Genomic DNA, 15,059 nt, shown 5'->3' with positions numbered 1-15,059 from the left:
ATCTGGCGTGTATGTCCTCCTTTGGGCTCCTTCACCACGTCTTTACACAGGTTTTATCACAACCTCGACTCGGTGATATGGGTTGGTAACGCCGGCTTTCACGGTGGTCATCGCATTCTGCTTTTTATTCGGAGGGAAGTCAGATCAATAGTGCTCCTTGGCCTTCTCCGTGTTTTGCGTCTTGACCTAGGGAATCCATAGTTACCGTAGTCATTCCCCTACTCCTCACTACCGTTCTGCCAGTATAATATTTTAAAGTTCCTTTTATCTTCACTGTGCTTCAATGTTACACTCTGCGTACTCCATATGAACGTCGTATTTGCAGACATCTCGCACCGAATACTCCGTTCCTTTTGACGGCAGCAAAGGGAGTCATTTTACCAGGAGCTCTTTCGCCTCGTGTTTACAACGTGATGTTATTCACATGACTGCACTGCATCATTCAATTTAAAGATTCGTGAATGTATCCTCTCTTGTATTACTGCAGTATAGCAGGAGTGGGGTGGACCAGTAAATGCGCAGAGGCAGTGTAGAATTTGATGCGAATATTACCACGCAACTTGCATCACCTCTATCTATTTCTTAAGGAAGTTGAACATTGGAGTGTAGTTGGTAGGCTTCAGGGCACCCCCTAAGTGAATTATAATTTCAAGCTGTCTGGGTGCTGGCGATTGGGATTAGGTGAGCGAGGCGGATGCTAATTTGGTCGTGAATTTCAAATGCGCCCTCAATAGTATAGATGCTTAAGTAATGTAGTTTGGAGCACTGCGAGAGGAGTTTGACAGCCTTCCAGTGCTTGTCGCATGTTTGCAGGAGTTGAGTGTATGCAACCTCAAATTAGTGGTGGGTTAGTTGAAGTTGCTCATGATTTGATTTCACGATTCTGAACGATGGCACCGCAATTCAAGAAGCTTACGGACTGCCCGGAAAATCTGCGGGAGGCCATCGACTGGCTCATACAGGTTAGGCATGGAGGTAACGATAACAAAGGTCTTGAGAAGTTGGGTAAGGCTTTGAAAGAGTTTATTGCCGACGCCATTTGGAACACTCAAAATAGTCTTGATAAAAAACGAGATGAAATCGATAAAATATATGATGTTGCAGAGAAGTTATCTAAAATTGCGAAACTTGATGACCAGGAGATGTCCTTTATAAATCTTCAGAAAGACCTCGAACCTTTTTTGGAGAATCTTCAAATCAATTCAAAAGATCCTGATAAAAGCATTTTGACGCGATTATGTACTGGCCTCGAGACCTTCCTCGGCTTCAACAAAGATTCCAAAGGCTACACAGGGCAGGGTATTGTGTACTCTGACATGGATAGGCTGTGTGATGCGGTGATGGCGTTTTTGCACGGGGTGTTGGAGAGTGTTAAGGATGATGATGCTGTGACAACTTATGATCGATATGTTAAAATTGAAAGTAAAGACGGTCTAGATACTGTTCTTGACTTTATAGTCAGACAAATTGGCAAAGGGCGTGAAGGGCTTTTGGAGTCTGTCATGCGTGTGAGGCAATGGTTGGAGGGATATGAGAGGCGAGTTGGGGAGAGGACTGGTAATGTTAGAGACATATTAAATAGTTTACGTTCGAGAATTAATGATAGGATAGATGATATTACGGAACAAAGGCAAGATTCACTGAAAGACCAGTTGAACTATTGGCAGACCGTCACACAGGACTTTCTTGGCATGTCCGAAACTGCCAAAAATTTTTTACGCGATTTGGACCAAGGATTCCAAAAGCAGTTAGATACATCAGCTAATGCAGTGATAGAGGCGATTAAAGTTTTGGAAACGAGTACTAATAATAAAGGTTTCACAATGGCTGTGACAGCTGTTCAAAATGCATTTGACACGCTACCGGGAGAAGTTGACAAATTCATATCGGATAATATTAAGAGTACAATTATGGAGCATAAAGCGAAGGTTGAACTATTGAAAAAGGAAGTCAAGGAAAAAATGGATGCATCCCGCGATACGTTTATGATTAATGGGATCAAGATGGCAAAAGTGGATCTGATGAAAGCCGTTATCACTTTCAGTAAAAATGCAATGAATATGGGAGGATTAAATAATAGTGTGGTTAAACAGGTGATTGAAACGCTTGAAAAAAGGTTGAAGGATGACGCGGAAAAGGTTAATGACGCAAACTCACTAAATGCCTTGAAGAGTAACCCGGTAGAGATGCAGATCGTGAATATTATCACATCTCTTAATGGCAAAATGGCTACAGATTCTACTAATGGGTTAAGCAGTTTAATGGAAAAGATTGTCAAACCTGAAGACGTATTTAGGGACAACCACGACGCTGCATTGTTACAGTTAGTTAATAACGCCAAAAACGATATGCAGAAAGCTCTTGAGTGTGCCGATGAACATGCCAAGAATAGGGGGGGGCTGAATAACAATGCGGTTGCAAGGGTTATAAGCGCAATTCAAAACAAGTTAGATCAGGAAGCTGAAAGAATTGAGACCTTGGATAAGTTGAAAGAGTTGAAAAGGAAATTCATGGATGGGGAACAGATAACTCAAATCACAAATGCCCTTAGCAAGGATAGCACTGCTTCACATGTTAAAAGCGGTTTGCAACAGTTGACAACATCAATTGAAGCCCCCGAAGAGTTGTTTCGTAAAGCTCATCAGGATAAACTTGCGGGGCTGGCGCAGAATGCCGAAGACGATTTGGAGAAATTAATTTCCAAGGCTCAAGAATGTATCAAGACGCACGGTGGGGTAAATAATCGTAAATTTTTGAAGGTAATAATAAATATTGAAGGGAAGTTGGGGAGTCTGGAAAGTAGCAATGGCATAATCGATACCTTCCAAAAGCTTAAGGCTTTGAAAAATCCATACATGGATGGTCAAATTAGGAGTATTACAACGACACTTAATGATAATGATGCAGCTTCCAATGTTAAGAGTAGTCTGGAAGGTCCAAAAATGTCGATTAAAGCTCCTGATAAGATATTTAATGATACACATAAAACTAACTTGGATAGGTTGGCTGGGAAGGCGCAAGAAGATTTGCAGAACGCCATAGACAACGCTATAAAATATGTTGAGTCATCCCAAGGCTCTTTGCAAAGAAATATTGTAGGTGCTTTTGAGGGCGTTTTGAAAAGTTTTAAGCAAGGTCAAAAAACAGTCACCGAGTTGAAAAATACGATTGAAAAGGAATTTAAAAGACTCACAAACATATCCACGACTCTTACTATTAGCCATAAGGGTAACGTTCAATCTAAATTGAATCAACTAGACGAAAATAAGATTTTGGCGGTTAAAGGTATTTTAAAGCCCCAAACGTCTGAGCAAGTTAGTGAGGACCAATTAAATTCATGGTTCAAGAGTGCAAACTCTTATCTTCTCACATACGTTCTAGGTGAGGCCAACGACGAAATCATAAAAGCCGACCACGAATATCAGACGGCGGTTAAGGCGCAGCTTATGCAGATTAAATCTAAGATTAAGAATTTTGAACAAAAAGCCGAGACTAATAATCTTGGAGATATTACCTCCGATCTTGAATCCAATTTTCTCTATATACAATCCGCCATCACCAACCATTCCGTCTATGAAACAGACAAAAGTGGCCGCCAAGAGTATTTCAACCACCTTACGATACTTATTACCGACACGGTTTCTATACTGAAAACCGCTTATCAAAAGGCCTATTCAACCACGGCCAAAACATATCTCAGTGGAGCTATTAAAGAAATAAAGGAAAGGGTTGAAAACGCTGAAGAACAATACAAGGATACGGTTATAAGATTAATTCAGAAGATCGAAGGGACTGTTAGTGAGATTAAAAATAGAGCAGGCAAGGATAAGCTTGAAGAATTATCCACATCACTGAAACACTTCGAAGATATACAGTCCGCCATCACAACTAAATCAGTCTTCTCCGAAGACATCATCGAACGCCAACAATTTTTCGAAAACCTTAAATCTCAAATTAACAACACTGTTGCCACCTTGCATCAAGCGTACAAAAACGCGTACCAGAGTGCGGCTAAGTCCTATCTTAGCGGGGCGATTATGACTATTAAGTACAAGGTTGAAGCGGCAGAAGGAACCTACAAGGCGGCAATTAGAGGGTGTATTGAGCAGGTTAGAAATAAGATCACTACGCTTCAGGATGCAGATTTCAAACAGAATAGTGATAGAGCTAGATTAACTGCGAAGCTAACCTCTGACTTCGGTCAGCTGGAAGCGGAGGTAGCCAAAAATTCTGCCTTCGATGAGGATTTCACATCTCGTAAACAATGCTTCACTCAACTGCAGACGTTAATCAAGAACACTGTAGAGACACTGTCATCCTTTTACGAAAAGGCCTACCAGAGTGCGGCCAAGACATATCTCAGTAACGCCATTAAGAACATCAAGGATGAAGTTCAGAAGGCTGAAGTGCAATATGCGCGCGCTTGTAAGGCAAACAGTGTCGATATTAAGAATATGATAATGCAACTCAGGGATGAATCTACCAAAAAAGAACTCGAAAGATTCGTTACGGATCTCACACAGCCTTTTGATAATTGGATATACGCCATACGAAAAAATTCCGCTTTTCAAATGGATTATGAAGGTCGTAAACAGTGTTTCGAAAAACTTAAAGACTTGATTAGAAACACAGTTAATACGATAATTTTAGCTGCAACTACATTTGACACGTGTGCGTCAAGAGCAGTCATATACCTGACTGAATCTTTTAAAAACGCCGAAACAGGAATTGATAAACTGGGAGTTGGAATCATGGATAAAGTTAAAGCAGCCTTTGACAAAGTTATTACAGAGGTATACGCCATGTACTCCGAAGACAAAATTGCTCTGTTAAAATCTTTGAAAAACTGCGTTGAGGAGCAAAAAAGAGAAGTTGACAGAATTATTGGCATCGAATTAAAAAAAGGAATTAAAGGATTTCTACATTTGTTGAAAATGTGGATTGATAAGAAAAGTGGTGACCTTAAAAAGGCTCAGGACTTGAAATCGTTGGCTGACCTATTTGAACACCTTAACAAACATCTCCATAGGTATGTTAAATTCCAACATGACGGCTTGGAAGTGGGAGACGATAGCGATGATGATGATGATGATTCCCTATCTCCCACCCCGGCTGTCCGACAAGTCACACCCTCGATTTCGGGTGGCGGTTACAGAGCCAGGCCGGCTGTGCAATCCGTATCATCAAAGGATCCAAATGCACCCCAACCGGCTGGACGTGCAGGATACTTAGGTAAGGTGCGCACTCCGTCCACGGGCCAACAGTTTTTATCTCCACAGCTTACCAAAGATCCCATTTCGGACTGCTTTGACAGGATTGATCATCACACTCGAGGACTCTTCGGCACGCTTTCCGCTGGGTACTTCAGCAAATCATTCGCATCAAAACGTGAAGAATTTGTGCAGTTCCTTGATTCAATCCGTCCATTCAAGTCCGGCGAGCACTGCGATACTTTGCTCTACATCCTCATGTCATGTCTTCAATCTTTTCTCAAGGAACTGGGCAAGGCGTACATTTCCACTTACTGCGGAGCGGCATATGTGTTCGAGTGGGAGTTAGATGGTGAGAAGTGTGCCAAGGCCTTCCTGACGATTCTCGAGATACTTTATCATGATTTGGATGGGTTGCGTAATAAATGTAAAGATGCGAAGCTGTATAGAGCTAACAAACTTTGTCTAAAAGAAGATGATAACAGAAGGGCAAATCACTTAGGCATCTGGTTCGACCACCGTGGCTTCACGGTGTCTGATAATAAGGACAAGCAAGATGGTGAGTTGGACACAAACAAGACGGGCGAAAATATCATTGGTATGATTGCCGGCACCAGCGTAACAACGGCTGCCAAAAATATATACAAAGGACAAGACGATACAACCGGAGCACTTAAATCGCTTCACGAATACCTCGAAGATTACTACCGTGTCTGCCACCATAGACTCATCCCAGACGCCAGGGCGCCGACCACAATATACGAAATGTTGCATTGGCTCGGTGGGCTGTGGTACAACCCTGTTGCCGAACCTCTGAGAGACAGCCTCAGAAAATTGTTGGAAGATGTAGAAAGGGAAAACAAAGTTGAAACTGATAAACTACAAGTCGCTCTGCCTTACCGAAGAAGCGTTAGCATGAGTAGAACACTGACTCGCAATGAATTAATATACGTGTTCAACAACTCAACAATTCGATCAAATTTGTTGTTGATCGCCATCCTCGGTCACGGTCAAGAGGACGGACGGTACGCCTGTGACTTCCTCACAAACCCGGACGATTTATTGTACCCAAGCAACCCAGATAAATGTCTCGATCTGCTTGTGGAAGTATCGTTGCGTGTGAATCATCAGATTCGTTTCCTATTTAAGCAGTGCCACAATGGCCCTGAGTGCGGTGGGTGGCGTGACTGCCTCTACGGCAAGGGAATTGGCGGATCACGTTGGCAGTGCAATAAGCTGCAATGCCCCAACCAAGAGTGTGAACAAAAGTGCAGGCAACATTACTCCTGCGGCGTAAAATCACCCCTTCAATTGTTCCTGGAAGATGGTCTACTTGGCTTCCTGCCTCACCCATTCGAGAAGCCTGATTGTAAGATTACCTGTTCACTGCAAAACCACAACGGCATCCCGTGTAAGACGCCGATGGGTTTCCGGGATCTCAGTATACGGGCATCTCATCAGCAAAAAGGTGAACGTATCAAGAAGGTGCTTGATTGGTTCTGTGGTACAGAAAACGAATCGCTGAACTTGCTTTGCTCCTATTTCTTACTGCTGCTGCGCCGTCCTCCGCAAACGTTGTGCGACATGTTTGCGTTTTATTACAACTTCCTGGATCACTATGATGATGACCGGTCAACACAAAAAGAACACAGGCGACTAGCGTTTAACAACGCCGTCACTAAAGCCAATCTCGGGCGTCCATTTGGTGCTTTAAACCCAAGTACTATATTGTGTACCAGCAAGCACGTTCCATCTGACGGGAAACCAACCCATGAGAAAGGTGACCTGTTCGGCGTTCTATCTTGTAATCCTGAGGATTCGCCCACAATGCCCTGCGGCAGGTATTTACAATCTATCGGCGACGACATCCGCCTGCTGTACTATGGAGAGCACGCTAGTGTATACCTATCGTGGATCATTTATCAGGCCGAAACATTCTATAATTTGCTGAGAGACTTATGTGATAAATGTTGCAAAAAGTGCACATCCCCGAAATCCATATGTTATGGTACACGCTGTACCAGAGATTGTCAAGTAAAAACAGTTTATGAATCCAATAAATCAGACGATCATAAGGCAGACTTAAAAGCACTCGATGGCAAAAAGCACAATGATGAGTGCAATTCCATTGTAAATTGCTCCAATACGCACTCAATATTGTATACATACGGTTTTACGTTTGGCAGTCCATTCGACCTTAGTGGTGGAAATAACAAGATGGAGAAAAAACGCACGTGCAAAGATTTCTGCCGCGCATTGGACAACGTGCTTAACAAAGAAAAAGATGTTGAAGCTCCACTTGCCAAGTTGGTATTTGATATAATTCCAGAATATCTATGGGTGATTAGAGAGCCCTTCTTCTACACCACCGTAGCCCTCTGGCTCCTCTCCCTCTTCTACCTCCTCCACATCATGGTCATCCGCCTCGACCTGCTCCACATCAAATCGCACTTACACTCACCCTCATCACATCGCATCGCCGCGCAATCACTACTCGCCGCCGCACGTGTTGGAAGACTCAGCAAGATATCGTACCTGCAAACCTAATCGCATTCCCACGTATGATCTTCAACGCCGCCTCATCGTCACTCATCACGTTGATATCACTCACGACTATAAATATGGCGCCGCCTAGCTCACCCAGCCACCTAACCAACAATCAATCTTCAATATAGTATCACTACAAAGTTTATAATACGTTACTCAATCTCATCCACTCCCTGTATCGTTACTCCCCCACTGCAACTCATTTCCTCCCTAGCACCCCTCTGCCCACCGCTTACTGCCTCCCTATATTGAACGGCAACTTAATCTTGATCTGGATACTTCTTTGTGTTGTATTCCTCATCGTCACTTTTTAATCACTTCATCCTTCTACCTCCCCTGATCTCCGTACATGCCCGCAACACCCACCCATGTCAACTATTTTTTAGATCGGCAAATATGAAGCCAATTAATGAGTATATCAGATGTGATTGCTCCGTGGTAAATCAAATCAAACTGTTTATATGCTCGATAATTCTCCAATGTTGGTTCGTCAATTTTAGTGGCGCCATGCCCTTACGCTAGAATGTTAGAATTGAGATTCCTTCTTCGGAGACGTATTGCAGTGTTGTAAAATATGTTTGTAATTCGTATAAGTGGTGACAGCTGCAATTAATGGTGTTATATGAAGCTAATTGCTACCTTACTTTGCCTGTGCATTTTTAATTGGCCACATGAAGAAAGTAAAATATAGCCTAATAAACATTGGTTCATGAGTTAAGCGACGAGCTATGCCATTTATAAACAGCAGGTGTTATCACCTGGTGCATAGTACCGGATTTCACTAACTTCAGTAAATCTTGAGCGATTACTGTCAGCCGTCGACCACATAAGTGGGCATATGTGTATGGGAGGAGAGATGGCTTCATGTGCACCTTACATCCTAACGGCGCAATGCATCATATGCTTTACAAGGACATGATGAATGTAATACCTTACTGCAAAGTAATGGCTTCGAGTTATCGTCGCACTCATCCACGTAGGTTACAGCATGTTTGGATGTAGTGAGGGAAAAGTAGGGATCGGCTCGCAATGGGATATTTAGTACGACCAATGTGTTGACTATATAGGAAAAGGACCACTAACATAGTTTATCGAACGGAGTTATATGAGACTTAATGATTGATGACGGATTACGATTGGGATTATGCGACGTAAAGTCAGCTTTAGTGGTTCTGCGATAACACCATGAGGGGATAGGAAATCAGCTAAGTAAACATGAGTCCATGTATAAAGTGAGCGAGTTTGGTAGTACAGTGGATTGCGGTGCTTCGGAGTGGATGGCACAATGATCTTAGGAGGCGGGCGAGGGATACTAGGGAGAGGGCAGGCAGATCTCTCGGACTTTTCATATTCAACAGGGACGATCATGTGCATTGTACATAAATTATTGCGCGCATAAATAACACTCCAGTTAACAGTCATGTAAGAACCTGGATGACACTTAGGTATAAAAGGTAATTGGTCCGACTATTCGGAATCAATATTCAGATATAGCATTATCTCATGCGCGTGCTTGCTGCTCTGAATATTACGAGTCAACGCTTAAATTGGACTAGCGTGATGCGGTGTAGATGCGCTCCGTTGAAACGCTATTTGGTTTACATTGGAGAAAAGTGTGATTGGACGACGGCAGTTGGCTTTCAAGATCTACTTATGCAGTCGGCCACACGTTATCAGAGCTCTAAATTCCGGAATGAAATATGTGGAGGTTAAAAACTGGATCAGCACTGCACAAATCATAATTTGCCCCCAAGTTTCGTATCATAAGGACGTAGACAGACAACACATTATGTGTACATAACGTACCATCAAACATAATTGTGTGCTGAATTACACAACAACCACATGTCTAAAGTGGGAAACCCAGTGCTTGAGCGGGGTGGAGATCAAAGGTAGCAATGTATCCCAATGTGACGTTATACTATTACGAGCAATACGGATAGAAGCTGATTAGTGGATGCATTTGCCTCAACGTAACTTTGCGAGGTGGATGCGATAAATTTTGTGGATTTCACCGAATACCAAAATCGCTAATGTATAGCACTATCCCGTGTCTTCTCTTGTGCTAAATGCGTCGCTGTGAATCCACGTGTAAGCCGCGCTCACGAAGTCCGTGCTGGATCTCCCATTGCAACATGCCCACCTATTGCAACTCTCATCGAGATGCTTCATCAAATCTTTCACCCGCACCGATTAGTTTGTCAGACACAGTAATATAATAGTTTAAGAGATTCACTTACCACAAACATTTCCAGTTAGAATGTTTTGATATTGTAGATGAAGGTAGTTTTGTGACGTCAAACGGAGCGGTTATAAGACCAGGATCTACGCATATTTTACATAAGTTAATATCTTTTTATTTTAGTTATTCATCATTATGAGTTATTCTTTTATCTCCCTAAATTCTAGGTAAATATCTATGTGTTGTTCTGTGGTGCAAGGTAATGTGTATATACGATGTCGTTTATCATGATGGCATTACGGGTCACATGTGATATGTGGATTCTAATTCCACTCCAAGCGATTGTATCGCACCTATCAGCTGAGAAATCCATTACCATCCATGTCATCTAATGTAGTTCACATTATAATTTATTTGCTACGCGTCGTGAATAGCGGTTTACATTGAAGCCCATCCGAAGATGATAAGCGACTATTAGTGTAGAACGATGTCTGAGCCACAAATAACATCACCTGCAGATCCTGCAGTAGCCCACGTGGAAGATGGAAAAAAAGTGGAGAAACAAACTGAAGACTATGGCACCTTCGGCCAGGTGTTGTACCACGTGGTGTCGTTCACTGAAGGTTACGAGCAGCAGGTGTTGTACTTGTGCATGAGGCTCTTCGAGTCAACTATGGGCTTCACCAAGCGGCAACAGACAATGCTGATGACCGTGTCTATCATGTCGCGCTTATGCTTCTCTCTTGTCTGGGGGTTGCTGGCGGATGCGTTTGAGACTAACCTGGTGATGTCTGCTGGGTTATTGTTCATGGGCATCGCCTCGATTCTGCTAAGCTCAACTTCAAGGTACTCGTCGGTAGGTTGTAAATGGTGCACTGCTCATGGTGTCTACAGATCCTCTTCTTGCGCTTCTTACACGGTGCTGCATTTGGATGTATTTACCCAGTTCAACAAAAGATTATTTCAGATAAAGATGACGATGATGAGCGCAACAGCAGCAGCAGTACGTTTACCCGTCTTCACGCGCTGAATTGCATTGGCCGTATGCTCTGTGCTGCAATAACCACGGAAGCTGCGCAGAACATCTTGCTGGGATTCATCGGCTGGCGCGTGTCATACATTGTGTTGGGTTACGTGTGGATTTCGGTTGGCATTGCAATTATATTTGCAATGCAAACTAAGCATGAACTCATATCACCTTATGGATCCATAATGGGGTTCGTGGAGCAAATATCCGGTGCCTTTAAAGCTGTTTTTACAAATTGGTCAGCATTTCTGTGTATATTTACGATGTTGATCGCGGAGGCCCCTATGTGCAGTCTGCCGTACATGATCACGTACCTGGAGTACCTGGGTGTCTCTGATATGAAGGTTGGTATTGCGATTTTGGTAACGACCATTGGTGGCGCAGCAGGGAGTGCAGCGGGAGGAATAGTTATCGAAAAAATTACAAGTATGCATAAGGATTATGGCGAACTGATTGCCGGCATCGTTGTGATGGGCGTGCGATTAATCGTTTGCGTGTTGTTCTTCGTGTCACCGGCGCCAGACGGACGTTTGATGTGGTATCACTACATAGAGTTTGCGATTCTTGGTGCGACTTTGGTCACAGTTGGTGGCGTGGATAGACCCATTATGAGGAAAGTGATCGAGGACAAGTACCAAGCAAGCGCATCGGCCATCATCCAGTGCATATCGGGTATCTCGGTTAGCGTGAGTTTCGTGGAGATCTTTGCGTACGTGTCCGAGAAGTTACACGGTTACGCCCCGTCAAAACAGGCAATTGATGACATGGACGCGGCGCTGAAAGATAACAACACCGAAGCCCTGAGAAAGTCGACCATGTACATGATCGTGATAGGCTCATTGCTCAACATTGCGTGCTATGGCGCACTGTTTGGCACATATAAAGTGGATAAGGTGGAGGTAAAACAGAAGAACAAGATAGAATGGGTTGAAAGGAAAAAAAGGGAAGAAGCGAGGCAGTATAGTACGGGAACGTTAACTGAACAGGAAATCACAGAAATCCCACCCGATCTAGAAATCCCCAAAGAGAGACAATTTGATGTAGAAACGCCTTTGTCAGAAAGTGCTAGGAGAGACACAGATGGAACAGAGAAAAATGGCATGTACGGCGGACCCGGCAGGTCAGACGATTACGAGATTGTGACGCCTCAGATGAAAGCACAGATGCTGCGTGATGGCCCGAGTTTTAGAATAAAATAACAGTTTAATATACCACTGTTTTGAGTATACAATATTGTGGATCACTATCGTTGGTTAACAACGTTAGGCACACTTGTGACAAGGCGATTACTGGTTTTCGTTTAGTCACGTGTTGCTGGTGTTTCTAATGTTGGAGGCATGTATAAACTGAGGTTTACTCGACGTATCATCATTAATGGCTCTACAAATGGCCCCGCAAATTTTAAAGGCTGGCATCCACCCGTCCCACAACACACGACCGAATCCTTAACTGGGATGATCTCGGGTACGCTGTCAACCAAGCAGTCTTGTGCATCCGTATTAGCGACTCATTCAACTCCACCTGAAGCCTTTCCATCCTGTATTTTCAGGGATTTACGCCACCATAGGTTATATCGAAGTCTGCACACACGTGCTCGTATACCCTTTAAACTTTGGTACGTGTGGTAAACGGTCAGCCTATCGCAAATCTTATGACCTGTTTTGACACATGCTATCCAGACTCCGCTTTCCGTTCCTTTTTATCTTCGTCGGGCCATGGTATATCATAATACTCAACATAGCTCACACGTTGCTATGTCGTATGGAGATCTTTCGCATCATGACCACCAGAATCTCCCACCTCATCAACATCAAGGCATTACTCACTCCGAGAAGAAAAACGCTCACTCTACATCCATTACTTATACGGCAACCTGATGAACTATTTATCATAACATAATAATTATGGCGCTTATATGTACATTACTAGTGCTGTAATCTGTACTGTGATGCGTTGTGCGTGGCGGTCAAGTGCCTTCAGATACATTAGAAAAACTGGTATATCCACAACCGTGAGAACACCACCTAGACATACTACCAAACGTGGTACACAACCCGCTACCCAAATGCCCACCTCACTCGCCACCCAACTTATCGTTTAATGTACCACTTAACCAAATATCTGACCTAGCATACGATCAGTACTTTGGCAGATAACATGCTCAATAGATTGCGATGTTCTTGGTTTCTAACATTGACTTGTAGGTTATTGTTTGACGTGTATACGTCATACCGCATTGCCGGTACGATGGCGCCTAGTGGTTCGCCAGCAAGGTATGCAGCCAAATGTAACAGTGCTAGATGAGTTACTATTTAGTTGGTTGGGTTACTAATTGTATTTCCAGCAGTGTGCACAGCTAGGAATGTCACGTCACCGGAACTATTCGAATGATGGCCAGTGGACGGCGTGGTTAGGTGAGATTGATGGTAGCAGTGTATATTACAAACATATCAACCGATAAAAGTGGCTTACTTAGGCACATATTATGACACAAATGTAACAACATTAGTAGACTGTGTCATTGTTGTACGGTCTTTGATGAATGGAGTTGACTGCTCCACTGGCACCGGCTGACATGCATGCCACGGCCAGGATGGTATCAACATGCTTTAGCTTGGTTGTACTTCAGTTGTGATAGCTGCATAGTTGTGATGTGACTGGTGGTGCGTGGGATGGCGGCTGCCAGGTTGGTGGTGAAGCCTATGGGAAACGGTGTCAGCCTCCGAGACTAAGGTACGTGGTTCATAGTTTCGTATGTTCAGGGGAAGGGAGAGAAGGGAAGATGGACAGTTACCAGTGCAAGTGTAGTAATGAATGTGTACCGTATGAGAAGTGTTATTGCTGTCGCTGGTGTTGTGAAGGATGTAATAGTGGTAGAAACACTTGCATACCATGTTACTTGCGCTACCAATTCGCTATACACGACGACTCAAATTACACTTGCGAACCTTCCGTATGTAGAAAACAATGTAAGGGCCGTACCGCCGACGAATGTCCTTGTCCATGTTGTAACAAAAGAGCTCAAGGCCCTGCCACCTCCCGTGCCCATGATTCGCCCGATTTACAGCGTACCCCTGCTGTCTCATATGCACAGCGTTCCACCAGCGTCTCTAATGCAGCAGCTTCCACAGGTAACAACTCTTCTACCCCCGTCATCGCTCCTGTCATAGTCACCATCGTCATACTGATGATCGTCGTATGCGTTATGAGTGTCTTTCGCATCCGGCCGTTCCACAAGATGCGCAATTGCTTTGGCCGTAGATGAGCGTTTTGCATCGCTTTTTATAATTATGCCCAACACTGTATTATCGCACTAAGCTCAGACTTTCAGACATTCGCGGCACCTTGCTTATTTAATGCCGTGTTGTTAAATGTTTCGTGATTGCGCTTCGACGCGTGCCAGACAGATGTTCGCGAATTATGTCTAGGCGGCATCGGATGCGCATTGCCACATTAAACGGGATTGACCAACGTGTGCTGTTGAACGTCTTCCTCGGACGCCTCAACTTGCGCCACATCTACTCGTGCATCATACTAGCGTCATCGCGCAATAACTACTTAATGCCGTACACCTAAGCAGCCCCGCCAAGCTTATTTACGCACAGGCGTGTTAATGTCAACCAATAACGACCCACTATTCTCTCTTGTAAAACACAGATATATCGTGCAACGCAGTATGTTTGTTAATTCCGTGTTATAGTCGCTGAATTGTACGAGTTGCGTCAATCCATGGTGACGGGGAGTATGAGATTGGGTTGATGGTCCGATACCCCAGATTGTTTATTTGGTTAACGGCACATACATCTTCCGATATTCGATGATGATCTATCTATGCATATCTGAGTTTGCTTAAGGATTCAGCGTGGTGTTGCTCGAAATGTTTGTACATGGCGATGATCCCTATATAGTAGTAGATTAACCTGATCTCATAGACGGGCGTTTCAAACGCCACGAAATCGTAAACGCGACTGATAAAACGGATCTGTGCATTTCGGTGCCTCGCTGGCGAAAGTCAGGCATCGGGTTGTAGGTTGTAAATGCCCACGAGACGCTACGACAAAACGTTGATAACCACGTTCACTTGACGTATTCA

The 15,059-nt window shown here is 43.7% G+C and overlaps 2 protein-coding genes across 2 annotated transcripts; both read left to right on the top strand.

Moving 5' to 3' along the window:
* Positions 1-890: 890 nt before the first annotated feature.
* Positions 891-7,757, top strand: BBBOND_0303650 (hypothetical protein; the record flags this gene model as incomplete). Its single annotated transcript, XM_012913193.1, has 1 exon — positions 891-7,757. The coding sequence occupies one exon, from the start codon at positions 891-893 to the stop codon at positions 7,755-7,757; it is 6,867 nt and encodes a 2,288-aa protein (XP_012768647.1).
* Positions 7,758-10,426: 2,669 nt separating this feature from the next.
* On the top strand, positions 10,427-12,165 carry BBBOND_0303640 (hypothetical protein; the record flags this gene model as incomplete). The annotated part of the gene is made up of 2 exons (XM_012913192.1): positions 10,427-10,795; positions 10,834-12,165. 2 exons carry the CDS (start codon positions 10,427-10,429, stop codon positions 12,163-12,165), a joined length of 1,701 nt encoding a protein of 566 aa, XP_012768646.1.
* Between the last annotated feature and the right edge of the window lie 2,894 nt (positions 12,166-15,059).

Source organism: Babesia bigemina (genome assembly GCF_000981445.1).
Source record: "Babesia bigemina genome assembly Bbig001, chromosome : III".
NCBI lineage: Eukaryota > Apicomplexa > Aconoidasida > Piroplasmida > Babesiidae > Babesia > Babesia bigemina.
The sequence above is the reverse complement of the archived record's forward strand: the minus strand, read 5'-3'. Positions and strand labels throughout refer to the sequence as shown.